At 54.0% G+C, this 26,957-nt stretch overlaps 1 protein-coding gene across 1 annotated transcript in view; it reads left to right on the top strand.

Annotated features, from left to right (window-relative positions):
- FOXK1 (forkhead box K1) overlaps positions 1 to 16,397 on the top strand; it is a 59,660-nt gene extending 43,263 nt beyond the window's left edge. The window contains exons 3-9 of the mRNA XM_012639158.1: positions 9,073 to 9,229; positions 9,863 to 10,009; positions 10,787 to 10,980; positions 13,919 to 14,085; positions 14,194 to 14,478; positions 15,312 to 15,536; positions 16,033 to 16,397. Coding sequence (XP_012494612.1) covers positions 9,073 to 9,229; positions 9,863 to 10,009; positions 10,787 to 10,980; positions 13,919 to 14,085; positions 14,194 to 14,478; positions 15,312 to 15,536; positions 16,033 to 16,334 — 1,477 coding nt within the window. The 3' untranslated portion in view covers positions 16,335 to 16,397. The remainder of the gene's footprint in view (positions 1 to 9,072; positions 9,230 to 9,862; positions 10,010 to 10,786; positions 10,981 to 13,918; positions 14,086 to 14,193; positions 14,479 to 15,311; positions 15,537 to 16,032) is intronic.
- Positions 16,398 to 26,957: the final 10,560 nt, after the last annotated feature.

Here is a 26,957-nt window from a genome sequence, read left to right as displayed (position 1 = left end):
GTGAGGCCGGCGCGCCTGGTCCTGTGCGGTGCTGGGGTCGATGTCTCTAGAAAGTCGCCTGTGCGTGAAAGTTACGAACCGGTGTTAAGTGCATCGGAGACCTGACTACTTACATAAAATCTCTGGGGAATTCTCTTATCAAGTGAACAATCACTACCTAGTCGATCACTTTTCCAGTTTGAAGTTTTATATATTAGTGTCTGTTAAAGCATGCACAGGTATTTTTTTTTAAGACGTCGAAATGTTTTAAAGTATGTCTGTATACCAGGATTTGGTGAACTTTGTTTTTCCAAGCTTCATTTGTGGAAATTCTTTGTGACATTTTAGAAGCTAATCTAGATTTTGAAGAAAGGAAAGTCCTCAAACTTTCTCTTACTTGAAGGCGAACCCCTGGGGGAAGGTTTCAGGGTGAGAAGCAACCAGCGGCCCCTCGGCGCAGTCATGCGTACCTCTGAGGACCGCCCGGTCCTGGGCAGCTCTTCGTCCTGACACACGCAGGATGTGGAAAAGATGTGTGCTTGAGGGTCAAGAGTTAATAAATTTGAAATGTTTTACTGCTTCATCACAGACATCTTTAAATCAAACCAGCTTTTCCCTCTCAACTCCGCGTCCATGGCCCTGAAGATGCTATGGCTGCGCAGTTGGGTGCTGAGGCACCAGCAGCGTCCACTGTCCCTTGTATGCCGAGTCCTAGGATTGTTGTGAAAATTGTGTTGAGCTCACACGTGCCCTGGAAGGGTCTCAGGGCACACCTGTGCCGTCTGTGAGGCACACCCTGACCCCGCTGCTCGGTTAGAGCTGCAGATTTGCTGTCCCTATGCGCCGCCACACACAGGCGTGCTGATGGCCCTTTGCTGCACCTTTAGGGTTAGAGCTGTATGTTGGTTTCTCTTTCAGCATAACCACGGGGGGTTGGATTCCCCCAGTGCCACAGTCAGTGTTTTACTTAAGCTTTTTGTTTTCCTGCAAACTTTTTGTTTTCCTGTAAGCTTCAGTTACTAATTGGGAATCATTTGCATTTGAGTTGCTTGGAGTCGGCTTCCTTTTTTCCAGAGCCAGCAGGTGGGTGGCTTTTTCCCTCATGGAGAGAAAGGGTCAGGGGCAGCATGGAAGTGGCAAGGCCCAGAGCTCAGGTCTGGAGTCCGAGTTCTGACGTGTGTGTGGTAGGTGCCCCCAGGTGTGTAACTTGGCCAGGTCACTTGAGCGTCACTGGCCCTGTGTCCCCGTCTGTCGAGCCAGCACTCTGATTTCATATGATGATAAATAATAACTTAATAGAAGCCTAAGTTTATTAATACGTCTGGTCCTGTGCTTAGCAATGCACATGCAGTATTTTATTTAGTCCTTAACAGCTTTATGAGAGAGTGTTCTGGAATTGGATAATGATGATTGTTAACAACTTCATGAATACACGAAAAACCACTGAATTGCACACTTTAAATGGATAAATTGTACAGCATGTGAATTGTATCTCAATAAAGCCATCGAATACGTTATATGTACACTTAAGCCTTTCTCCAGCGTCACCTGAAAGCAGGTGTTGTGACGGTGGCCGAGACCAGTTCCCATCTTGCCAAGAGCTCAGAGGCCTGTTGCCTGCGGTGTCCACAGTGGCAGCGAAGGGCCTTCCGTGTCCAGCAAGAACCAAACCAGGCGCGCATTAAGGGCCTGTGAGTGCCATGGGTTATTAATAATCAGGTTCTAATCCAGCCAAACAGAAGCTGTTTAAGAAAGAAAAATGTTTTGGTTTATTATTAGCCCTGGAGGGCTTAATGAAATAAAAATATTTCCCAGTAATAATCCAAATGAAAGTAGTAGCCAACTGGTTAAGATACTCAACAAAAGATTTGTATATTAAAGTAGCTTTTATTTTAGAAGAGAGGCCGTGGTTTGTAAAGGAGCTAAGAAAAGATATTTTTTACTAAGCAGGCGAAGCTCTTCTGAGAAGTTAGGCTGGTGGTGCAGTGGATGCGGTTTGAGCCCGGGCTGAAGCGGCTCTGGGTTTGTATCTGACCTTGTCTCTGTGCGGGGGCTGGGGTGGGGGTGGCCTGGTTCACGCCCTCTCACCCCGTCCGATCCAGGGCTGGGACTGGATTCTTGCTGGGAGAATTATTTGCAGAGAAAGTAGTGACTTTGGGACAGGCTTTCTCACTTTCTGGCCCTCGATGGTTGTAATAAAAGGATCTGTGTTTACATCCGTTTATCTTAGCACTGTGGAATTCAATTGAGTGTTTAGAAACCTCAGAGGCCCTTGAGGTTTTGCTTGCCAAGATCCTTTTCAGTCTGAGTTTCTGCCGTAGGGTGGAGCCGAGGTGTTTACAAACACTCCCCGCCTTCCCTCCCGCCCTCCCGGGAGATCGGCAGGGGAGGGCGGTGTCTGCGCCCGGGCTGTTCCCTCCTAGATCCGCCCTGCCCCCCCAGGGGTCACTTTCCTAATTTGGTGGCCTTTGCCTGGGTGCGGTTGGCGTGATGTGGGCCGGGCTCCTGCCTGGCGCCTGCCCAGCCCCTCTCCTCCCTCCCGCGGCTGTTACCTGGAGGGGCCCCTTAAGGTCCCCCCCACCGCCTCCCCGTTTTGCTCTGGGCGTCCGTCTTCTCGGTGTTTCCCAGGGTGGGTGGGGCTGTGTGCAGTTGGTTTTCTTCTTTCTTTTTTTTTTTTTTGGTTTGTTTTTTTCTGCCCTGAAGTACTCCACCCAGAAGATGAATGAACAAGCTTTGAAATACATTCTGCTATCTTTAGCAGCATTTGACCTTTTTCCTTTTTGCAAAGAAGACGAATTTTTAGGAAAGAATGAATTGGTTAGCCATTTTCTAGGTTTTACAAAAACAGCCACCAGTCTGAAAAGTGCTCCTCCGAGGTAGCGTTTGGAGGGAACTGCTGAAATTCATGAGAGCAAAGGGACTGCAGAGAGAAAGCCACTCGTTTCTGCTCATCAGGGTGAGATTTTCGAAGCTGTTTCTTTAAGAAGGCTTTTCTTGATTTTTCCAAATGCCCCAGGAACGGATTTAGGCAGAACAGAGAGATCAAAAATGAAAGTAACTTGTGAAATTCGGCAAAGGTTGGCAGTGCATTATAGAAAACAAAAATTAAGCAATTTACTTAAAAATCTCTCCCTTTCAATCATGATCTTTACGTATAGTTCTGCTTTATTGCTGGATAAAGTTTGGCCCCGACTCAGTTGGTGTTGTTTTTAATGATGGAGACCTTTTGAGTTTGGAGGTTATTGGATCTGCATTCAAAACACTGCCCTTTTTCTGACACACTTTGGGTCCTTCCGTCAGGGTGGTTCATCTGTTCAAAGGGTTACTGGCTGTGGCCTGGCTGGCCCGGAGGCCTCAGCATTTGTGGGTCCCCCCTGCGCCCACAGGTCATGCCAGCCCCCAACCTCACCCCACCCCACACCACCTTGTCCCCCTTCCCATCTGAAAAGTCTGGGGAAGTAAAAATTTCTGAGTTCCTTTTATTTATTTATCCATTCTGCCTAACTCCGTTCCTGGGGTATTTTGGGGCTCTTGAATGTCGAGAGTATTGAGTGAAGCTTGGTACTGAAAGTCCTGCCTCTACTGTAGTGTGTTGAGCTGTGGAGGTGCCCCAGGGCACAGGGACAGTGTTCCTTAGGTGTGGAATAGGCTGTGGGAGGGCCTCTGTGTGGGCACCTCACCCAGGGACAGCCCTGTCACACGGGGACAGCCCTTGGGGCGGCAGGAAGCACCCACTCAGGTCTCAAGTCCGGTCTGAGAAGAGCGAATGTGCAAGCAGCTTGCTGAGTGTTTGTCACTGAAACTAGTTAATTTTTTAAAAAAAAATCTTCCCAGGATTTTACAGTGTTGAATTTATCTTAAGGGAACACAAACATTCTTTAAGATAGTTCTAAGAAATTTGCCTCCAAGAATTTTCTTTCCTTGTTCATTTATGCCTTTTTCAGATTACAGAAATACTCAGTGTGCGTTACACAAAATTCAAACATTTCAGAAAAAGACAATCCCCCATTAGGACACACCCCCAAGATAACCCCTTCTCATTGCAACCGTGTGCCTCTGAGTCATGCACTTATGAGACTCTCCCTTGGTTTTTCAGTTTCTGAAATGACAAATGGACTTCCTATTCTGGAATTAAGGATTTAGCTTCCTCCCCCACCACCCCATCCTCCCAATAAGATTACATCATCATTTTTTTGTTTAACTAGTATTAGCATTTTCTCCATTAGAACTGTGCAATAATGTAACGCTTAGCCATTTCCTTCCTTGTATTTTTGGCCTCTTCTCTGTGTGTGGTTAGACTCCATGCAGCTATTACAGGCATATCCTGCGCTCTTTGCCTGGTGGGCGTTTACAACTGTTGGTTTCACCTTTACTGTGAAGGCCTTCCGCTGGGCCCACTGCCTTCTCCGGCCAGGACCCAGGGCTGGGGCCCCTCTGACCATGGGATCGTCTTCTCCATCTTCCTGGGAATTCTCTCTGGAGATGGAGGGGGAGAGGGCACTTTCCTGATTCCTGCTTCTTCCTCTTTGCTGATTTGCCCCTTTGTTTTGTTAGAGAACACCCTCCAGTCACTTCCTGGGAAAGGGTACAGGAGAGGTACTTTTCTTAAAAAAACATCTTCCATGCCTGAAAAGTTGGTGTTACTGGGTAGAAAGTTCAAGGTTGGAAACCTTTTTCCCTCAGAATTTACACTCACTCTCTGGCCTTGAGTGTTGCTGTTAAGGAGTTTGGTCTCTTCCAATTCGCAGTCCTACCCAAGAGACTCTCGGGCTTCTGTGTCCCCCACATCAGGTGGCACCTTATAAGGCTTGGGCGGTCTCTTGTTATCCTTTGGGCATGTAGTGGGGCCTTTTCAGTCTGAAGACTCTTTTCCTGCAATTCTGGGAATTATCTCTGTATTTCTGTTGCCCGCCCCCCCCTTGTCCCCCTGTCCTGGGACTGGCCGTGTCTGGTGACCTCCGGGGGCCCTTCCTTCCTCCTGTCCTCTGTGGTGTTTCTCTCTCTTTCTGGGAGATTTTCTCCAGTCTCTCCTTCCACCCTTTCTTGGATTTTATTTCTCTTCTTGTTTTTTTTTAACTTTTAAGAGCGTTTTCTTGCTCTCCCAAGTGCTTCAGTAGCGTCATTACTCTCTCGTAGGCGCAGGACGTCCTTAGGCACGTGAACCATGTTTGCTTGGTTTTGGGGTTTTCGTCTTCTCCCTGGCTCGTGTCGGCTTCCTCTGGTCCCCGTTTCTCTTGTGTCCTGTCCGGTACAGCTTTCCTCAAACAACAGGTGTGCTCGGCCAGCTGTTTATTTAAGAATGGGGTCCGGAAGGCCGCTGGGGTCAGCTGGGAGGCGACAGGATTGGGGTGGGGGCTCCTTGGTGGGGCTGGAACAGGGACGCCCTGCAGCCACTGTCAGTGGGTCCCCCCAGGAGGCTCCAGGCAGCAGCTTTCTCGGCCCCCCGCTGGGGGTGTCACCTTGCACTTGGCCATGCAGCCCGTGGCTCAGTCCCCAGGCCCTCCCTGCAGCCCCTCCAGAGCCAGGTCCCTCAGGGTTGGGGAAGGGATCTGGCCACTTCTTACAGACGGGGGTTCCCTTTTATTTCAGCAGCGCTGCCCTCCCCGTGCCTGGGCGTCCTGCACCCTCCACCCGGGCTGCAGAGACTGGCTCTTGGGGGAGTGACCAGAGGGTCTCCCGGCTCAGGTGGCCTCTGCTGTGCTGAGCCTCAGGCCCTCTCAGGTGCTGTTCCCGTTCTGAGCGCAGAGCTCAGGGGTGCCAGCTGATCGGAGGGAGCACAGTCGTGTGCCAGGGAGGAGGCTTGCCTCAGGCTCCGGGGACCCCAGTTGGCCACTGCGGTGGCAGCTTTAGGTCTCTTGGCAGATTTGTGTTCCTCGGCTTGAATCTTACCGTCGTGCAGCTGAGCGACACGTCAGGCCACAGGCCGTTCCTTTCAAATATCCCTGCACACACGACATGGTCGCATTGCCGGGTGTATCTTGGGTGATCCCGGCTGTCTCGGGGCGGCGGGCTGTCATGGTGGGAACACACCTGGGCAACCGCTGTGCAGGACCCTCCAGCTTTCCTGCCTAAAACGGAATTGGGAATTGTTTTTCCATAAAAAAGAGGAGAAATTGGTGACTGGTGGTCTGAACCTCACACTCTGCTTTAGTCCCACTTCCGGGCTCAGGTTGGGGAGAGCCGCGTCTGCTCTGCGTGACCCTTGCTGTCCTCATCCCACCCCGAATCCAGACTTTCCTCGCCCTGGCAGCTGGGAGCTGGGGTCTCGGCCAAGGCCGGGGCCATCCCTGAGAGTGCCCCCCTTCCTGTCCCCTCAAGAGATAACTTGTGTGTTTATACTGTCTTTTTAAGAATTTTTCTCAAATTGCTAAGAACTCAGGAAGTTTTTCAGTGGAGTAGGACAAAATTCTCAGCAAGAGACACTGAATTCTTGATTCGTTTTCCCAGACGGCCTCCGCGGCCTTTCTGGGCAGTCCCCAGGGCAGGAGCCTTGCTTCAGAGCTCAGATGTCCCATCCCACTGAGGCCTGGGCCCTCGGAACCGTGCTCCACTCAAGTGTTTTATGTCCCGAATGTTCCGGAGCTTACGTGGCATCTTGCTTGCTGCCTCCCCCTCAGATGCAGGTTTAATGTCAGGGTGGCCTGGTACCAGGCGCAGCCCCGGGCCGAAGCCAGCGCGAGAGGACAACTGAATGGGGTTTATTGAGAAACGAGCCGCTGTGAGGGCCGGAAGAGCTGTGTGAGCAAACCCACGTTGTCCCTCGGCCAGGCGCCGCTGGAGAGCCTCCCGGCGTCACAGTGCTCCAGCAGCCACCACATCGTGCGCGGTCCCGGCTGCGTGCACACCAGAAGCTGTCAGCCCAGGCCGGGGCCGGTGCTCTAGAAAGTGGCAAAGAGCTTCCCTGGCCTTTTGCCCTGTTTCCAAGCCAGCCTGCACCGAGCCTTGCTTTTATTTCCATTTGAAATCTTTCTGTCGTCAATGACCTTTTCTTCGGGTTTTGCCTCCTGAGGTTTAGACATAAATTTTCTGCCATCTTTTACAAAGCGACTCCTCGGAGCAGGAGCGTGGTGGCCTGCCTGGGCAGAGCATCACCATTTGCCGTCAGAGCTGGTGGGAGTGGCCGAGCTAAGCCAGCCGTCCCTAGCCCGTCTCTGGGAAGTCAGGTGTGTTTCCGGGTGACACCTCGGCTCGGTGGTGCACAACAAGGTATGACGTCTGTGGGTGTCAGGACGTGCTGGGTTGGGACAGGTGCACCCCTGTGCGTCCATCACTGGGGCGGCATCGTCCGTGGACTCAGCGACAGGCCCGCCACGGCCGCGCTCCCGCTGGGCACAGCTTTGGGCCGCGAGTGCATACAGATGCCTTTGGAAAACCTGGCCTTTGAGTGTGTATGCCGTTACGGTAAAATCCTTTCTCTCCCTCTCCCACCTTCCTTTGTAAGCTTGGGTGTTGTATTTTGGGTTCAGAATGAAGTTCAGAAAAAGCCTCTTTTATGATTGTCTCCTCCCTCTGCGGGCTGTCCGCGGTTGTTGATCAAAGTCCCTTCACGTGCAGAGCTTGCCTGTCTCTGCCACACTTGGGAATCGGGGGGGAAAGAGAACAGGAATTCTCAGTTCGAGCCTTTAAAATTCTGTCTGGCTGACACAGAGTCATTACCAAAAAGGGTAATGACCCAGAATCCAATTTACCGTGAATACGGTCGCTGCGTGTTTCTCAGTCGCTGTTTACTTTCCCATCCCTTGCTCCATCCAGCAAAGGAGATGAGTCAGGAACCGGGGCCACCACCGGGGCTGAGGGGTGACACCGATGGTGGGGCGCAGGAAGGGGGTGCAGGAAGGCAGCGCATGGGCTCACATGTGGAGGTTGGGAGAAGTCTTGTTGTTGGGACAGTTGTGAGGACATTCTAGGCAAAGGACCTGGCACCAAGACCAGGAAGAAGCAAGAAGACAAGACACGTCTGAGAGCTGACCTTCCAGATGGTTCTGGGCGGGGGTGCGGCAGCCTGGGAGGCAGGGCATCGAGGAGCATCGCGAGGGCTGGGGCTGTCAGTGGGGCAACCGCGGGCCTGCTGGGGTCGCTCCCCAGACTGCGAGGAGGGCGGGTGCCCACATGTGGTGGGACAACTACGGGTGCGCCTTCCGGCAGGAGTCCCTGTACCTACTCTTGGAGTTCTCCTTGGTTTTCTCTATTTTGAATAGAAATCATTTTCAGAATCAGAACCGATACGGTTTGATAACCAAAGCCTGCCTTAATTAGTTTGAGGAAACAGGCCGGAGTATATTGATCAGTGCAACAGATGCGGCCGACATCTGCAGAGCCTGTCAGGCAGCAGGACAGCGATGCTGTCCAGACGGACAGACCCGAGAACCTGCCACATGTTCCCACGGAGTTGGGACAGGGATGGAATGGGAGTCCACCCTCCCACCGCAGCCCCTGTGCTGCAGTCACTGCAGCCCAGGAGACGGGACGCTGGACCGTGGAACACCAGGGTTGAGCTGGCCGGCGGCCATGGCTCAGGACAAACCCACAGGTGCCTCTTCCCTGCGGGTGGTGTCTCCAGGACAGACTCCGGTGCTGGGGCTCCAGCTGCCTCCCCTGCTTGGTGCATGGGTGGGTGGCGCCCCCGTCAGGCATCTGTCACCTTTGCGGGTGTGACTGCGGGTATTGTTCCCCCAGTCTTTTCTCATGGTGCCATCTTGTGGACATCTGTGCACTAGCGGGCAGCCCGCGATGACTGTCCTGAGTCCTAAGTGAACATGGTCACGTGGAGGTGTCTGTGGAGAGGAGATGCAGCCCAGCGTCGCAGGGTCCTGCAGAGCTGCCCCATCGGGCACTGCCCCAGGCCCTGTGCTGTGGCAGGACGGGGGCCACAGTGCTCTCAGCCCCCCAGAGCAGAAGTTATAGCTGGAATGAAACGTATTTGCCATCTCCAGAGTCTTGTCTTTGACCCTGTGTAACTTTAAAACTTTTGTCCTCCGGTTGCACTTTCTCCATCCTTTCTAAAGGGGCCTGCAGTGTCACAAAAACCTTCACCATCGGGACAGAGCCCCCCTTTCAGGATCGTGAACTCACAGTGTGTCCTTCTCTCCTCAGCGTCCCCAACTCCTGCCCGGCCAGTCCGCGCGGCGCCGGGTCCTCAGGTTACCGCTTCGTCCAGAACGTGACCTCGGACCTGCAGCTGGCAGCAGAGTTCGCAGCGAAGGCCGCCTCGGAGCAGCAGGCAGACGCGTCCGGAGGGGACAGCCCCAAGGTCTGAGCCCTCCCCAGCTCCTCTGACACACGTGGTGATCGAGAGTGGCCACAGGGAGTTGGTGGCACAGACGGCGTGGCCAGGGAGCACGGCTACGAGAGTCAGTCCCCACAGCCCACGAGAGATTTGGCTGCGGTCGGCCAGTAGAGCCATTGCCTTTCGCCCTCTGCCCATGCAATGCCCGCCGGCCACTTGCTGGGGACTCGCGTGTTCCCGTCCTCGAGGCCTGGCCACGCCGCTCCCCGCCATCTTCTCCTTGTTCATCTGTGACTGACAGACGGCCTCAGAGCTTAAATTCCAGACTTTGAGAGGAATGACACTTTTTTCTTATAATTTGTGTCTTAGTTCATTTACATCTGATAACTGTTCTAAAATCAATTTGTTGAGGTGAGAAATTTGAATTTCAGAACTAAATTATGACAAAAACCTAATTTTTCCTTCCCATGAGGCAAAAACAGCTATTCCTAGTTTAACCCAAGCACATTAATGAAATGGTTGGAGGTCACTGGGATTGATTGAATCTTGACACACGTGTCCTTGTCGGAAGGTTCTTCTCTGTTAGCAGGTGACGTGCGGGTAGATTGGACTCTGAGACGCTCCCGCGTTAACCCTGTGATCTCCGTTGCTCCGCAGGACGAGTCGAAGCCACCGTACTCCTACGCGCAGCTGATCGTGCAGGCCATCTCCTCGGCCCAGGACCGGCAGTTAACACTAAGCGGCATCTACGCCCACATCACCAAACATTACCCCTATTACAGGACGGCCGACAAAGGCTGGCAGGTGAGGGCCGAGTCCTGAGACACCCTTAGGACAAGGGACTGCAACAGGCACATCACTTCCTTTGAGACACCCTTAGGACAAGGGACTGCAACAGGCACATCACTTCCTTTAAAGTGACCAGAAAAGACCTGTAGGGATGTTGTCACAGGTGACACACGGGACGCCTGACGTGCGTTAGAGCTGTGGTGCTGTTGAGTCTAAAGTAGTCTTTTTCATTCATTTCCCTCCTTCCTATGCCCAGAACTGTGAAGATGGGTAATACCTTGTTCCATGTCACGCTTGCTGTGCTGAGTTGGAAACGTGGCTGTACACGTCATGCAAATACGAGGCCGCGTGTCTAGGTTGCGTATATTTTATCTTTCTGTGGGGTCATGAGGCCTGTGCTACGCCAGCCACGACTGACTCGTGTCACACTTGTGTTTCTCCAAAGTCACCGTCTCCCATTCACTGGTTTATTCCGCTCGAGCTCTGAGCTCTGTGAGACCCGGTCTTGTCTGTGTCCCAGACATACTCCTAGACCACGGTTTGTCTTTCTGTCTCACTTTCTCTGTGAAGACGGGTAATGACACTGTGCTGAATTAGGACAAAACTGCCACTGTGCTTTGCGCTTTCCAGGACAGCACAGCCAGTGCCGGCACAGAGGCCCTCGGCCGAGTGACGGCCTGTCCTGGCCATTCTGGTCCTGCGTCCATCGCATTCAGATTTGGGGTGGGGTGGGGGGGCGGGGTTTGTTTTCTGATGTGCTGGTAACCGGGGACCATCTCTGCTTCCCTGCAGAATTCTATCCGACACAACCTCTCTTTGAACCGCTACTTTATTAAAGTCCCACGTTCCCAGGAGGAGCCTGGGAAGGGGTCGTTTTGGCGAATAGACCCTGCCTCAGAAGCTAAACTCGTGGAACAGGCATTCCGGAAGCGGAGGCAGAGAGGCGTCTCCTGCTTCCGCACCCCCTTTGGGCCTCTGTCCTCAAGGTAAGCCTCTCCGTGCCGCTGTCCTCGCTGTTAGGAGAGCTAGGCTTCCCCGGCTCTGGAGGCTGGCAGTGCAGCAGCCCCCTGTAGCCCCAGGTTCCGCGTCCTCGGAGGCAACCAGTCATGGATCAGAAATGCTCAGGGAAAAAAAAAATAGTAATACAACAATACAAAACAATATAAGTAAAAACAACCACTGACGTAGCATTTACATCGTATTCTAAGTAATCTAGAAGCAAATTAAGGTGTACGGGAGGATGTGCGTAGGTTATAGGCAAATCCTACAGCATTTTCCATCAGGGACTTGAGTATCGGGAAACTGGCATCCTCGGGAGTCCTGGAACCCATTCCCCACCGACACTGAGGGAGGATTGTATTGTTTTTGGCACTTTAAAACTCCTTTTTTTTTTTTTTTTTTTTTTTGAGAGAGAAAGAATATTTCTGGACCAATGAACTTCTGTAATACTAAAGTTAGTAAATAAACCACTGACCGGGTCTCTAACATTCTGGTTCTTAGAAGCTGAAATGTGTGTAGCAATGGGAAGAGTATCTAAAGCCAAAAACAGATGGATTGCAGCCTGAGGTGCTTTTTTGGAACCCAGCTCCCGTGGAAGTGTTTGAGGGGCCCGGTGAAGAGCGGCTGCTGCCGCATCTCTGGAGGGACAGACAAGGAGGTGGCAGGTGGAGTCCGGAACCTCCTTTGCTCCCGACAGAGCTGATGCTGGGGAACGTGGCTTCTGTCTGCCGGCAAGCAGAGTCGGGCCCGGCCACTGCCGCCCACAGGGGTCCAGGCTCCTGCCCAGCTCGGTCCTGCCCGTGGACGGCCCAAGTGGACCTTCCCAAGGTCGCCCCTCAGAGGAGCCCGTCTAGGCCTAGGGGAGATCTCTGGAGAGGTCACTCAGAAATTCTCCCAGTGGAAGGAAACATTACCATCCAGTGCTGTTGATTCCAAAATTCTGTTTCAGATGTGATTCTGTGAGAGGTTGCAAAAATGTCTGCAAATCGTTTCTGGTGTAGGCTCTGGCATCGTGACTCCCAGGTGAATCGGTCCTATTGGTAACATAAGAATTCAAAAAAATGTTCATCATTTGGAGTGCTTCACCTGAACCTGAGATTTTCTGAAACATCCCATTGCTTAAACAGGAATGTGAAGAGAAATGTTATTAAACTGTCAGCTTGCCAGGGTGTTGTAACCAGTACCACAACCCGAGCGGCGTAAACAACAGGTGCTTACTGTCTCACAGGGCTGGAAGCTAGAAGTCCAAGGTCAGGGCGTCGGCAGAGTTAGTTCCTGCTGAGGTCTGTGGCAGCATCTGTTCCGGGCCTATCCCGGAGCTTGTGGTGGTTGCTGACGGTCTTTGGGGTTCCTTGGCTTGTAAGCCTGTCACCCTGACCTCTGCGTTCATCTTCACGTTGCATTTTCCTCGTGTGTCTGTTGCAAGGGCCCCTCGTGTGAGGGCACCCGTCATACGGGATCAGGGCCCACCCTGCTGACCTCACTGTAACCAGATCACCCTGTGAAGACCCTGTCTCCAAGTAAGGTCACCCTCTGAGGTCCTGGGGGTCAGGACTCCAACACGTATGTCTTCTTTGGGGGACACGGTTCGACCTGTAACAACCACCAACATGATTTTTTACTGTCAGTCAAGGGACAGTTACCGGGGCTTGCTGTGTGCTCGGCGTGTCCAGGAAACCGTGTAAGGATCCCTGTAAGGAGCATGGGGTCCCATCTTCAGGCAGGTCCCCTGTGGTTGGGGAAGCAGATTCATGCCAAGTAGAATTTGCAGGTTGAAGGGCGATCTCTCAGGCCCAGAGCATGGCGCGGTGAGAGCTTTGGTGTCGACGAGGGGGCGCTGGCCTGACTTCCAGGACTGGGCGTGTGTATCCGGGGTGCGAGGGAGGTCGTAGGACGGGGGGACTGGGAAGAGTAAGGTCAAATTGCAGAGACCTCGAAAGGGCTCTTTGGTAAGAAGTAGGACCATGAGGACTTGAGATTGCGGCGTGGCCCGGTCACCCCTGGTTTGGGCACGAGTCACGTGAGTGTTGGGATAAGCAGTCAAGGCCTCCCGGTCACTGATGAAGAACAGGCGAGAGGTCTGGCCAGACCGAGGGCAGCCCTAGCACCGCCACCGCAGTGGACATGGCACAGTCGGAGCGACCAAGGGCATTTATAACGCAGATTATGAATGTGACATTAAGACTGGTTCTTCCCCAAAGCGCACCTGGCCAGTCCCAGCTTCCTACCTCTCAGGGTCTGTGCCGAACACACTTGCCCGGCGTGTTCAGCGGTGTAGGTGGACGCGTGTCCCTGCCCTTCTTCCCAGAGACAAAAGCGGATTCTGTTTCGAGGGCTGAGTCTCAGCGGTGGCACAGCTGTGCCCAGCGGGCATGCGCTGGCAGCGGCTGGCAAGAACGCTTCATTTTAGAACCAGGGGGAATGGTGACGAGGGAAACGGTGTCCTGGGGTTATTATTTATGCAGGATAAGCAGTGGGGCTCCCGGAGCTTGTGTTGCTCTCCCGGTTGTGGTTTTCCTGGTGGAAAGCTGTGCCCGTCACACACAAGCTGTGTTTTTTGACAGAGGAGGCCGAGCCACTGTCACGGAAGACTGGCTGGCACCTTTCGGGAGACGGACGCTGTAGACTCTAGCAAATGCCACAGTAACGCCAACCCCTCCCGTTAGTGGAGCCAACCCCCCACCTCCACTGCCAGCTCCGCCAAGTGTGGCTTTAACTGCTGGTGGCCTCCTGTTTCCAGGGGATGTCGTCACTGCCCAGAGCATTAGTGTTGGACACGCCTTGGGAGGGCAGAACCCAGCACCGGGGCACGTGGCAGAGGATGTGGGGTGACATCGAGATGCGTGATGTCTGTTTAATGTCCTTACATCCCTTGCACACCGACTCACTACCGTGGTCCTTTCTGTTTCTTTTGTTCCTTTTCAGGAGCGCCCCAGCCTCGCCCACACACCCTGGGCTGATGTCCCCTCGCTCGAGTGGCCTGCAGACCCCGGAGTGCCTGTCTCGGGAGGGCTCCCCCATCCCACACGACTCTGACTTGGGGTCGAAGTTAACTGCTGTTCCAGAGTATCGGTATTCCCAAAGCGCACCCGGTAAGGCATGGTTTTGTCCTTTCACTGAGTGTGGCAGAACTGGGGACAGCCCGGGGCAAGGCTGGATGGGCACGAGGAGTCACCACTCTCTCTCTGTCCCTCGTCCAGGCTCCCCCGTCAGTGCCCAGCCGGTGATCATGGCTGTGCCTCCCCGCCCGTCCAGTTTGGTGGCCAAGCCTGTGGCCTACATGCCAGCCTCCATCGTGACGTCACAGCAACCGGCAGGCCACGCGATCCATGTTGTGCAGCAGGCCCCCACTGTCACCATGGTCAGGGTGGTCACCACCTCCGCCAGCTCTGCCAACGGGTACATCCTGGCCAGCCAGGGCTCGGCAAGTGGCTCCCACGATGCCGCGGGCACAGCCGTGCTGGACCTGGGCAGTGAAGCCAGAGGTAACACGGTGTAGCTGGGTGGCCTTTTCGGGAGCTCACTGTGCTGTCCTGCCCTCCGGGACGTGGCGCCTTCCGCCTGGGCCTGGGGGTTCACGGAGGATGGTTCTCAGGTGGCTCTCGGGACCCTGCCCATCCTGCCTGCCTTTTTAAATCAGCATTAATTATCCTCAAATGCGTCTTCCTTTGTTGCACGGGGCCTTCCAATGTACATAGCTGTTTCCTGGAATTTGTTTTACCTTAAGGTGACATTGAAATAAGTTGTGAGGTCCTTCCTGAAATTGGAATTGGACATTTCCCACAGGAGAAAGAATAAGCCTGTCGAAGACTCCTCGGAGCGGGAGGCTTCAGGAGTCACTTGGGGGAAGAGTGGGCGTGGGTTTCCTCCCAGGGGTTAGCGGGGCCCGTGTCAACAGTGCAGCCGGTGCTGTAGCGGATTCTCTCGGGAATACTTGTGCATTAAGCAGTGTCTCCTACTTGTTATTACCACTGTTGACTTAATCTCGGTGGTAATTTTTATTTCCGTCATACTGAAAATTGCATTTGGTGAAGGAAGACTAAGCTACGGGTCTGAAGCAGCTTTCAGTCCAGACAGTTCGTTCTCTTTCTTAGATTCCATTTGGTTGGTTCAAGTTAAGGTACTTAAAATATTTTTCTAAACCCTACTGATTGTTTTATTTGGAAACGTAGTTCTTTGGTGGGATTTTTCTTTTGAGAACCAAAGTTTTTCCTAATGCCACCTCCACTTACCCCGTTAGCAGACTTATGGCCGCCACATCAGTGAAAACCCATCCCCTCGTTGGCCGAGTGTGTTCTGACACGGTTCTCCTCCGCAGGCTTGGAGGAGAAACCCACCATCGCGTTTGCCACGATCCCTGCAGCCAGCGGAGTGATCCAGACGGTGGCCAGCCAGGTGGCCCCGGGAGTCCCTGGACACACGGTCGCCATCCTGCAGCCGGCTGCGCCAGTGGCCATCGGGCAGCACCACCTCCCGGTGCGGGCTGTCACTCAGAACGGAAAGCACGCCATGCCCACCAGCAGCGTAGCCGGCAGCGCCTACGGTGAGGCCCGCTCGGGCTCCAGACCTCGGCCTGAGCTCTGTCGCTCTGCAGTGGTCAGTGGGCGGGTGCTTTTCCACGTCACCCCGTCATCCGATCAGTTGATTTACTGAGCACCTGCTACATGCCAAGCACTGCGATAAGGCTAAGAGCGAGGGAGGGAAAAACCAGGTCTCCACCCTGTCTAGTGTGCAGGCTCCACTGGGGTGAGGCAAGAAGTCAAAGGAGAAAATAAGAGGGCCGGGTTGGGTGGGCTTAGGCTCCAGCGGGTGGTCCGGGGCAGGCACACCTGTGTCAGGGAGGTGAGGGGCAGCTGTCAGGTGCCCGGCAGGGTCCAGACAGACGCAGCAGCACAGGAGACAAGGACACGGGGGGCCACCAGGCAGGTTAGACAAGCGAGGCCAGAGGCGATGGCGTGGCCGCACAGAGAGAGCGCTGGGCTAGCGGGTGTGGGCCTGTCCCCAGACTCTCCAAGTAAACCTCTTCTTCCTCCGCTCAGCCCTCACCAGTCCCCTGCAGCTCCTGGCGACCCAGGCGAGTTCGTCCACGCCAGTGGTGGTCACCCGGGTGTGCGAGGTGGGGCCTGAGGAGCCAGCGGCAGCCGGCGCGGCAGCCGGCACGGCAGTGGCCACCGCCACACCAGCCACCACCGCCACCGCCACCACCACCGCCGCCTCGGCTTCTTCTACCGGGGAGCCCGAGGTCAAAAGGTCCCGGGTGGAAGAGCCCAGTGGGACTGGAACCACGCAGGCTGGGGTCATCGCAGCCGCCGGCCCCCAGGGGCCAAGCCCCGGGGAGTGACGTCACCCGCTCCGGGTGGAGTGGGACTCACCCAGCAGCGCCCCCGGAGCTGAGCCTGGCAGTACAGGCAGCCACGCCCACGGACGCAGGAGAACAGCGGCCTGTGGTGCCCAGCGGGCAGGTGGCTCGGCAGGGGCCCCCGGACACACCTAGCCCCTTCCATTTTCTCTCCTGTCCTCCTGTGGTTCAAAACAAAACACATAAACGAGTTCAGACAACTGATTGTACGATTCTGGGAATTCTTTGTTTTTTTCCTCCTCCCTCAGCACCATCTCCTCTCTCCAGGCCTCTCTGTCAGGGGTGCGGGGACAAGGCTATAGCTCAGCATCCCAAGGAAGGTGTCGGACAGCCTCCCCGAGCGGAGCACGGCTCCCTGGCCCCCGTGCGTGGTCGAAGGAGCGGCCAGGACAGCAGCGGCACGGTACATGCCAGCCTCCCCGGGAAGACATGATGGGCCGCCAGGCCAGAGCGGCAAGAGCTGACCTACTGCTGTTTCCTGCTATCTTTCCCCGAAGCGTGACATAGACAGTATCGGCATTAACTTGGAGGGGTCCTGGTTTGGTTTTTGGACCCCAAGTATTTCTTTTGTTTAAACATGGAATTCAGGCTGAATCATAAATCTGAGACAAACACAAAAAAGATAATATATTTGAGATTTTCATCTTCAGCTGTGGGTCTGGGATTTTACCAGCATTAATCCCCTCGAAGAGTCAACCTGCCGCTCTGTCTGTCAACTGTAAGTGAAAGCCACGGCTTCCTGCCTAATATCGGAGGGAGAAAGTTCTTTGGACAAAAGGTCTGTCCAGAGCCCGTGGCTGCAGCGTCCAGCCCGCAGCACCGGCCACGGCTGGGTCCAACTGCCCCGGCACCGGAGGCAGGAGTTGCTGCCCGTGTTCCCCAGTGGCTTTGTCATCCGTGGCTGACGAGTACGGCTGACGAGTACAGTGGGACCCGCCAGTGCTGAGCACAGTCTGTGCATGCTGCTTGTCACCAGATGACGGTTTCCTGGCCACCCAGATCTGTCTGCTGTTTTAAATTGGAACCATCTCCTCTGCCCGAAGCGCTGGGGGCTGCGGCCAGCCAGCAGAAAGGAGGCCCCTCCGCACACGGGTGGCACGCAGGCTGTGCCCCCCACGCTCCGCTGCTGCCGTCTCATGTGGCTTAGTCTGCAGCATGGTGAGAACCAAAGGATGGGCGGCACTGCTTGGTCGCGTGGCTGCTGGTTCCGTCAGGAAGTAGCCCTGCACCTGCAGACAGCCAGTGGCACCTCGAGGCACGTCCTGTGAGCAGAGCCAGACGATGCGGGGACGAGATTGGACCCCACAGCTTCTCTTGGAGAACGTTTTCAGGAACACCAAGGTCATCTGTGTAAAGATTGACTTTAAATTTTGCTCGTCACTCTGGTGTTGGTTTTCCTGTTGGCACCGCAAACAGAAACGACATGTTCAACACAGAGCTCCAGGAGTCTCTGAGGAGTGGCCGTTCTCAGCAGTGGCCTGTCCTCAGCATTGCAGCTTCCGCCCTGGCCCAGTGGAAAACCACAGAGAGACCCAGTTTCCTGGGGAGCATCTGAGGGAATAGCAGGTGGTCCCCCAGGAACCAGGACCTGGCTGGGCATGGCTGCCCTGGTGTGAAGGGAACACACCTTTCAAAATGGCCGCCGGCATGACCCAGCCACAGCCACCCAGGGCCACTGTCCCCGGACAAGCGCAGGACATCCCTGCTGGCTCCCTCCCTTCTGCTGTGGTGGGAAAATCCCTGTTCCGTTGGTTTTTAAGGCCCCCAAACCAGTTGTTTCTATGGCACTAAACTAAATGGAAATAAGCTCTTTTCTGAAGCCTGTGTTACCTTGGGTGAGGTCTGGAGAACCGGGGTGGATGGAGACAGCGGGGCTGCGTCCTTGGGTGTGGTCCCCGCTATTGAGGGTGAGAGACGACGCTCTCTTTGTCCCACTCACGGTCGCTGGCGTGGTATGTGCCTGGTGTGTGCGCGGGTGGGAGTGAGCGAGCGGGTGGCGGGAGGTGGCCACAGCCCCCTGCACAGGCTCCACTTGCCGGGCAAGAGCCCTCCAGGGAGGGTGTGTCATGGGGGCTTGAGGGCCGCCTGCTGCTGCTTCCTCTCCTTAGCGACTGTCACTCTCAGAGGGGAGCCCTATTTGCTTTTGGACTATGGCAACTGCCGCAGGTTTGTCTCCTTGTGAAAGCTGATGTCGTCTGCAGAGCGCGCCCCGCGCCAGGCTGGAACAGAACGCTGGTCACCGAGCGACTGGTCGCAGCTTTACCTGGTCTGGTCAGTCTGGCTCCAACCCATCTGCTCCTGGCTGTGAGGTTTTGGTTTCTGTCCTTTTTCACTCATATTTATGTGAGTTCCAGGCGAAAGGAGAAGAAAGGGAGGGGATGGATGAACCAGGAAGTGGAGAGGACAGAAGCTCAGTGGGTGGCATCCTGCCACACAGAGTCAGCACCTTTTAGCTTCTGCTGGGACCGAGAAGGGAAGTGGCCCTGGGGTAGCTGAGACCCCAAGCTGGGCAGGCACAGGAGGGCTGGGCCAGAAGCTACCGCTCTGGGTTTATAAACAGTGAGGTGTTTAAGGGTTTTTGGTCGTGTGACCAGGTGGCATGCCTGGCTCATGCCAGAACTTGTCCTGGAACTGGCGGCCAGAGGCCCAGGAGGGGCCGGTGCCCAAAGGAGATGTGCATCCCGGCCAAGCGCCCTCTCGACGTGCTCTGAGCTGACCCAGCAAGAATCTCCCGGCTGAACTCAGGCGCAGAAGCAAGAGCACAGGCCAGGGAGACGGGAGAGCCACAGCCCTGGTCTGGGCAGCCTGTGACCCACCACGGTGTGGGACGAGGGCCCAGGCCACCTTCTCTAGCTTGTTGAGGGTGGGCTGACCCTAGCAGTGTCAGGGGCAGGAGTGAAAACAATTCGATTCCGATGTGATGCCAGTATCACTGCAGATGCAGAGGTCTGAGGACCTGCTCTCTGGTCACCCCGGGGCGCGAGGCTCTGGCACAGCCCATGGGAAGAGACCAGCGGGTGGAAGTGATGGCTCTGGGAACCGCTCCCTCCCAGGCCTGGTGACCCTCTTCTCTCTTCTCCTTCCTGCTTGGCGAATCCCCAGGTTTACCACTTACAGGAAAAACTTGCTCTTTGGGTAGGAAGTCACAGAAATAACTTTTTAGATAGATGAGCATGTTCCCATCAAGACAATCCAGTGTGATATGGGGAGTCAAAGGGTTTCACAGAACCACACTTGGCCCAGGGCGCTTTCTCTCGTGCCAGCTCCCGCCACCAGCCCGGGGTCCCCGGCGCAGGGGGGCCAAGGGCCACAGGGAGACCCAGGTCATCCAGGCGGATGGTACACACCTGTCCTTAGCTGTCTACATCTTCCTTTGCTTGCTGAAGTTCTGCTCATACCCAGCCTCTGTTGAGGGTGGAGGGTCTGTCATTCAAAGCCTTTGAGGGACTCAAGTAGAATATCCTGTTTCCAAAGCCTTAGAAACTACCCATCCTGACCCCTTTGTCCCAACTTGAATGCCCCCTTGAAGTCGGGGCCGTGCATGGCCTGGCAGACACTTCTGCAGCTCCCTAGTCCTCTCGCGCTGGTGTCAACTTATGGGTCGCCATGTGCTCAGGGAAGGCGAGACCTGGGGTCGGGTCCCCTGTGCATAGACCCTGGAGACCAGAGCTGCGAAGACCTGGGAGGGGACCGAGACCAGGCAGCAGAGGCCCATGAGCACCACACCAGCAGCCCCTTAAGGTCTGCTTTGTCCCTGTTTGGGGTTTGCTACTTGTCTATATTTTCTGTATCTCTCACTGAAGAACCCAGCCAAATGGAAGAGGTGGAGGTGAATGTCTGAGTTGCTAAGATGAGCGTTCTGTGATCCTCGGGGCCGTCCTTTGTGTCTCTCGGCCAGGCTGGGCAGTGCTTTGCTGAGGCCTCCCTGCCTGTGCCCTGAGACCACCTTGGCCTCCTGGCTCCTAGGTCCCCGTTCTGTACCTCTGGTCCTGGTGAGAGACTGGCTTCAGATCACAGGCGTCGCTGAGCTCACGCTCCCGCTTCTTTAAATAAAGAAGGATCTCCGCGGACCAAAGTGAGCCTGAATCTCCAGCGAGCCTCGGGAGGCCTCGTCTCCGTGGAGAGAGATCCCCTGGTCGGGCAATTCAGAGTTCAGAAGGAGAAAGATTTTCTTTGGCTTTGAAATCGGTGTCTCACTTTATAGAGACAAAGAACAGACTTCATTGGAAAAGACGCAAACTTAGTTGAATATTGAGAAAATGTTAGAAAAGAAGAAAGGATTTTTCCCGTAGCTTTTAGAGCTGGTGGGGTGAATAGTCTATTTTTCCTCAGAAGCCTCAAATTCCGCTTGGCACTTAAGTGACTTCATCTGGTGTGAGGGACGGTCGCTGTCCCTGGAGCAGACACCCCGGGTTTGTCCTCAGCACCTCCTCGCCCCTCTGAGAGCAGAGCCCCCCGAGAAAGGGTTTCGGAATAACCTGCGAGCCGCCTCCCGCTTCAGTGCTGACGAGAGCGCCGCGACTCCAGGGTAAGTCACAGGAAAGGGTCGTAGCCTCTTCGCACGTCAGAAGAGCCCCAGGATGCTGAATTGGAGCCCCGTCCACGTCCACGCTGTAGGCCACTCTGCTGTCCTGGCGACGCCCTGCGCCTCCTCGCGTGGGTTTGCAGGAAAGCGTGTCTGCCGCCGCCGCCTCTCGGCCTCCTCCACGATACCTCTGCCTAGAAGCAATATTATTTAATAAGAATAATTTAAATTGTTCAATTGTGCTGCTATGAAGACAGGATTACTCTTTGGACAGGACTGAGCATTGGAGGTTCCCTGGAGTGTATTTCGGCTCTTGGAAGTTAGGGCAGAATAGAGAATATGGCACATGGTCTCTTGCCCAGTTTCTGTCTGTTATTTTTAAATTGTTTCCTTGTATCTCACAAGTTCCTTGCATTTGATAAGTTCCTTTCTCCAGGCCTTGTCGTACACATTAGTGTTTTTTAAATGCTCAGGACACGGTTTTTTTCATCCGAGTACCAAACTGTTTCTGCTAGGGTTTGGTGCAAGACATCTGCTACTAGTGTTTTCTTTTAATACCACGAGCTGCTACATTTGGTCACCAGAGGAAGGGTTTGGAATTGGTGCCTTGCAGGGTATCTCGGGTGGCACCGCAGCCCCCTGCAGGGTGACGAGCTGGGCCGTGTGCCTTGAGAGGGGACCCTTCCCCACGGCAGGCGGTCTGAATGCATGGAAGGGACCGTCTGTGGAGCTGCTGTTTCTTTGTCTGCCCTCCGTTCCCCAGCCCCAGGTCGCTGCTTCCAAGTTACAGCTGCTTGGAACATGGGATTCTGCGACACAACTACAAGCATGTTCTGAACTGAGATTACAAACAGGCCCATTTCGCTTTGTTTACAGAAAGTAGTTTTACTTTTAGGTTAAAAAAAAAAAAACAAGTTACTTGTGAGTTGTCCCTTTAGCCTGCAGACCTTGAAGCGGCCTCTGCTGTTCTCCCACCACCCGGCTTAGCCTCCCTCCCGCAGTCACGGCCCAGCGCCTCTGCTCTGCCTCAGGAGGAACGTTCCAGAACTCATCCTGGGAGCTGGGCAGGGTGGAGGGGCTGGGGCAAGGCCAGCACTTGCCCCTGACCAGAGGTGCTGCCTGGGGGAGTGAGGCTGGGCTGGCTTCTCCTAGAAGGGAAAAGGTTCTCGGGGGCCAAACCTGAGAGTCGGAAGCCACTAGCAAGAGGTGATGGACCTCACCATGCCTGTCGCATAAAGTCTGTAGCAGCTGGTCAGAGGTCAGAGCCCTACCCTGAGAAGCAGCCTCGTCCTTGGAGTGTGACACGCGCTGATCAGTGGGCGGAGGCCTCCCCTGGGGGCCAGCTGTCCTCAGGAGGATGGAGCGTGACACAGAGGCTCTGCCTGTCACTAGGATGGGCGTTTTCATTGCATTTCGGGGCAGGACTGAAAGGGAAATCCCTTCTTTGCATTGGTGAGCCTTGGGGTTTGGTGTCCATGACTTGGCCTAACGGCCGGTTCTGGCTGCTCAGGGTTTGGGAACATGGTCGAGAGGACAGTCACTGTCTTCAGGCATCTGCGTCCTCTCCGGGGGAACCCCTGCAAGGCCCCTGCCTCTCATTCCAGCACTCGGGGAAATGTGGGCCAGTGAGAAGCAGCAAGCACGTTCCTTTGCTCGCTGCGGCTCGGGGTCTGTCCTTCGGGGTTAGCCGAGGGAGACTGCCGGGTCTCCAGGTCACTCTCATCTTTTCGGTCCTTACCCAGTTATCCTTAGACAGAGTCAGAATAGAATTAGAAGAATCCTAGTTTATTATTCTTTTTTTCCTGCCTGAATAGGTTTTTTATTTTTCTATTGAGGTAAAATATACATACAGAATTTACCATGTCTGATTTATTCTTCTTTATCTGGGAATCTCCTTTCTGGAACAGTTTGCTCATTTGATTCCCCCAGATACTCGCTATACAGAGATACCCCTGCCCCGCCAGGGCTCTGCTTCCCTTAGCCGTGGGACTCAATGGGACCGTCCTTCCAGTTCTCGTCCAGAGTCGTGAGCAGCAGCTAGAACTGTGCCCTGAATTGCCCAATGTGTGGGCTGAGCTGAACCGAGATCTGTGACTCTGGATTCGATTTTTTTCCCCTGTGTGAAGTTCACGGGCCCCTGTGGATGTTAGACTGTGCGGTGGCGCCTGTGACCCCAGGCAGGCAGGAGGACTGCTCGAGGAGCACCTCGCTCCAGCCTGGGCGACAGAGCAAGACTCGGTCTCAGAATAAATAAGTAAATGAATTGTGCCTGTGGCCTCTAAATTCTCGGTTAACCGGTCCAGGTTTTCTTTCCTCTTTTTTTATCAGTAAAAATGGGGACTTAAAATCAAAGCCTTCTCTGCCTTCCCTTGGAGAAAGGCTTCCGGGTGCCTGGCGTAGCCGCGTTTACAGGGCTCGACTTCGGTTTCAGGACGGGGGAAGGGGGAGGAAGAGACAAAGCTGTGTTGGGTCGTGTCCTCAGACGTCCCCGCGTCCAGGCCCTGAGGCTCTAGCATCCCGGACACCCCAAGCTGGCAGCTCGCACACTCGAGGGAGGGGTTAAAGCCAATACTGAGATTTTTTTTAATCTGAATGATAATTCTCCTGTAAAAATAATTCGGGAGGGGCGGGTGTTGGTTGGGGTGCGTGCGTATGTGTGTGTGAGTGTTTTCTTTTTTTTTTTACAGTGGCTGTCTAAAGTATTTTTCACAATATGTTTAATAATCAGTGCTTTAAAAAGCAACGGTATCCTATAAAGTGGAAATTTTGGTTCTGGAGTGTGGGATGTGAGGTTCGGGTCACGTCCGGGTGCCGTGTCCCACCTCGGAGGAGGGAACAGCGGCGCCGGGGAGGCATGAGCGCCACCGCCGGGGGACAGACAGCCCCACGTCCACAGTGGGTGGCCTGTGTTTTCATTTCAAATGGGATACAGTATTTTTTTAATATGGAGCCATACTTTTTTTTTAAAAGTTTGAGATCTGAATGTGATTTCTAATTGTATCAGACGTTAATGTTTTAAAGTTATAACAAAGTTTAAAATTTCTACTTTTTGTTTTTCATTTATTTTAACTGTCCTTTTATCTATTAAATTGTTGTATGTGGATGGGGAAGTTTTGTTTCCCTCTTAGCATTTGTTTCTATAACCAGAAATAAAATTATATATTAAAGAGATGACACCAAGGCTCTGCATGGTGCTTGTGAAGGGGATGCTGCTGAGGGACAGTGTACGGACAGACGGACAGTCTGCACAGGCAGCCGCTTCTGTGCCCTGCAGCGAGGGCGCCCAAGGCGCTCAGGAGATTGAACCAGGATGTGCGTTCTTCCACGTGTCCTGGGTGTCCCGTTCCTCGGAAGGAGCCGGCGGGCACAGGAGACTATGTAGGTGCTGTCACTCCTAGCCTCAGAGATCTGCCCCCAGGATCCTCTGAGCGTGATGTTGCAGCTGCAGGATGCAAAGATAACTCATTTCTGCCCCTCGGACCTGGCAAGGGAGGAACCAGCAAGCCACCCCACCCCTGGCACATGCCCACAGCTTGGCTTTGGGGCGGGGGTGCCTGCAGGTCCCCACAGTGCCCACGTGGGCCCTTCCTGCTGGCGCTTAGCTAGATGAGAATGTCTACCCATTCTGTGTATGTTTTCTCTGAGGCCCTGCCTAATCTAGGTATTGGGGGGCAGGGGGTGGCGGTGGACATGGCACTGACCTCAGAGCAGACAGACCTGGTTCAGGCTCCCGCTGTGCTCCTTACCAGCCCTGGGACTTCAGCCTGCCACACACTCCACTTCTTCATGTGTGAAGTGCACAGCCCCACCTCAGAGGGCATCGCGGGGACTGAGCGAGGTGGAGCCTGGGCCGGCAGGGTGCTCCATGCACATCGGCTGCAGCAAAGGCAGCTGCCACCACCTCTGCTCAGGGCCCCCCAGGTTTACAACAAGACACTTGGGTGTTTCTGCTGCAAACTACTACTGGCTGGGGATTTTATAAGAATGTGTTCATCACGTGTATGTCCCTTCAAGGTTCTGCAGTGTTTGTGTGTGCGACTCATTCAGCTAAATAGATAACTTGCATTTTTCAGATTTCGCATTTCTCCACGGTTACAGATGAGGCTTGACTGCTTCTCTGCCCTCCTTCCCGGGACTCCATTTCCACCGCAAGATCCTAACTGAAGCATTAACACAACATTAACAGATACAACATATTTCAGGATTTCAGCCAAATACCAAGCATGAGTAAGAATAATTAAGTTTCCTCCAGGTGGCTGCATTAGCTAATTTGCATCTCTTTTTAAGTTTTCGTCTTTTTTAATCTCATTTTTGATTAGGACCATTTTTCACTAGTGGGACCTTAAAAAAACATTTTACACAAATGTAAATTTTGTAAGAAACAAGTCAGATATTACCCTTGGTAAAACTGCTTGGTGGGTGTGTGGGGTGGGGAGATGGATTGAGATTGATTCCCGGCACACAGTTTAGGTTCTTAGTAAAAGCCCCCCACAAACCTGGGTAGGTACCAAAGAGAAGTGTATATCCCCCACCCAAAGACGGAAGATTGTGCATCGCAGCTCCATTCATTATTGCCAAACTCTGGAAGCAAACCAGATACTCACAGAAGAACAAGAAAAGCTAAATACTGCATGATTCCATCCGCATGAAGTGTAAAAAGAGGCGACACTAATCTCTGGTGATGGGAGGAGGGTAGTGTTACCGCTGGGTGCAGGGGGGCCGCTGACTGAGAAGGGGCACCTTGAGCCTCCAGGGAATTGGGAATGGTCTGTATGTTGAAACCAGCCCTGGCAGTAGTAATTACACCACGGACATTATCAAATGCAAATCACTCCCTACCATAAAGCCTAAATAGAGCTAAGACGACGTTTGCCAATTTACCATTGATTTATAGAAATGTAAAAAACATTTGAGTTCATTTAAGATCTGTGCACTAACTGTGTACACATTTTACATTAAACATCAGTATGCACTAGGCTTTCCATAGACTACCTACAGCCAGTCTCCCTTTGCACCACTGCACTCTGTGTGCTCCCCGGGTGGCAGCACGCTCAGCTGCACTCATCATCAGCGCCCGTTCCTTCCTCCTCAGCACCAGTCACCCTCAAGCATCTGAAGGGCACTATGGGGCATCCCAAAGCCATGTCCAAACTCCTGCAGGCAATTGCCTGGGCCTTCCTCTCCCCAGTCCTTCCTCCACCCAGCTGTCTTCTCAGCGCTTATCCCTGCAAGGCCTGACCTTGGCCCACCCTACCCAAAGAACATTCATTCCCATTCACTACTCTCTTCCCCAGAACCTAAAACAGGGCCCAATCACTGCTTGTTCACTGAATGAATGATTCTTGCCACAAACTTCCTGGGCCTTTTCTGCCCCAATACCACATGGATGACACTGCCCGGTGCCTAAGCTGGAAATATGCTACCCTTGAATTTTCCCTGTTCCTCCTCCTGTCTCCCAATGTGTCAATCACAGGTCTGGCAAATCCTACCCCTGAATGGTTACTGCCCCTTCCCAGGTCACCTCCCCATCCTGGACCACAACTGGACCAGCCTCCTCTCTCCCTGGCTCCTCAGGCCATTCTCCACCCTGCGGCCTGTGGGCAGGCTGCCCCTCCAGCATTTAAGCCACAGGCAGCAGGTCACAGTGCTGTCGTCCAGACCTTCTGCCTTGGGCCTGGGTCTGCACACCCTCTGGGCCCCTCTTAGGCTGCAGTTCCTCAGGAAACCTTCCTCCTCCTGTAGGATCCCCGCCCAGTTCAGGCTGTAACAGCGTTTCTCACACTGGATTGGGACTGCGGGGGGGGGGTGTCGCCGTGTCTTCATGTGGCCTGCAGGGTGGAAATACTTGTCGCCAGGGCCAAACACATCCTGGCCCCCGGCACATCTCTCAGAATAATGGAAACTGACCTCCCTCCCCGCCTGCTGCCTCACCTATAAAATAGAGAGCGACATCCCATGACTATGTTGGGGACTGAATAAGACTTTTCTAAAGCAGTATGGGCGGGCCTCGTGGGTGCTAAGTAAATGGGAGCTTAAAAAGCAAAAACTGCGGAGAGCGCAGCTGTCCCTCGCAAACTGCC

Source organism: Propithecus coquereli, unplaced genomic scaffold (assembly GCF_000956105.1).
Source record: "Propithecus coquereli isolate 6110/MARCELLA unplaced genomic scaffold, Pcoq_1.0 Scaffold137, whole genome shotgun sequence".
Taxonomy (NCBI): Eukaryota; Metazoa; Chordata; class Mammalia; order Primates; family Indriidae; genus Propithecus; species Propithecus coquereli.
The sequence above is the reverse complement of the archived record's forward strand: the minus strand, read 5'-3'. Positions and strand labels throughout refer to the sequence as shown.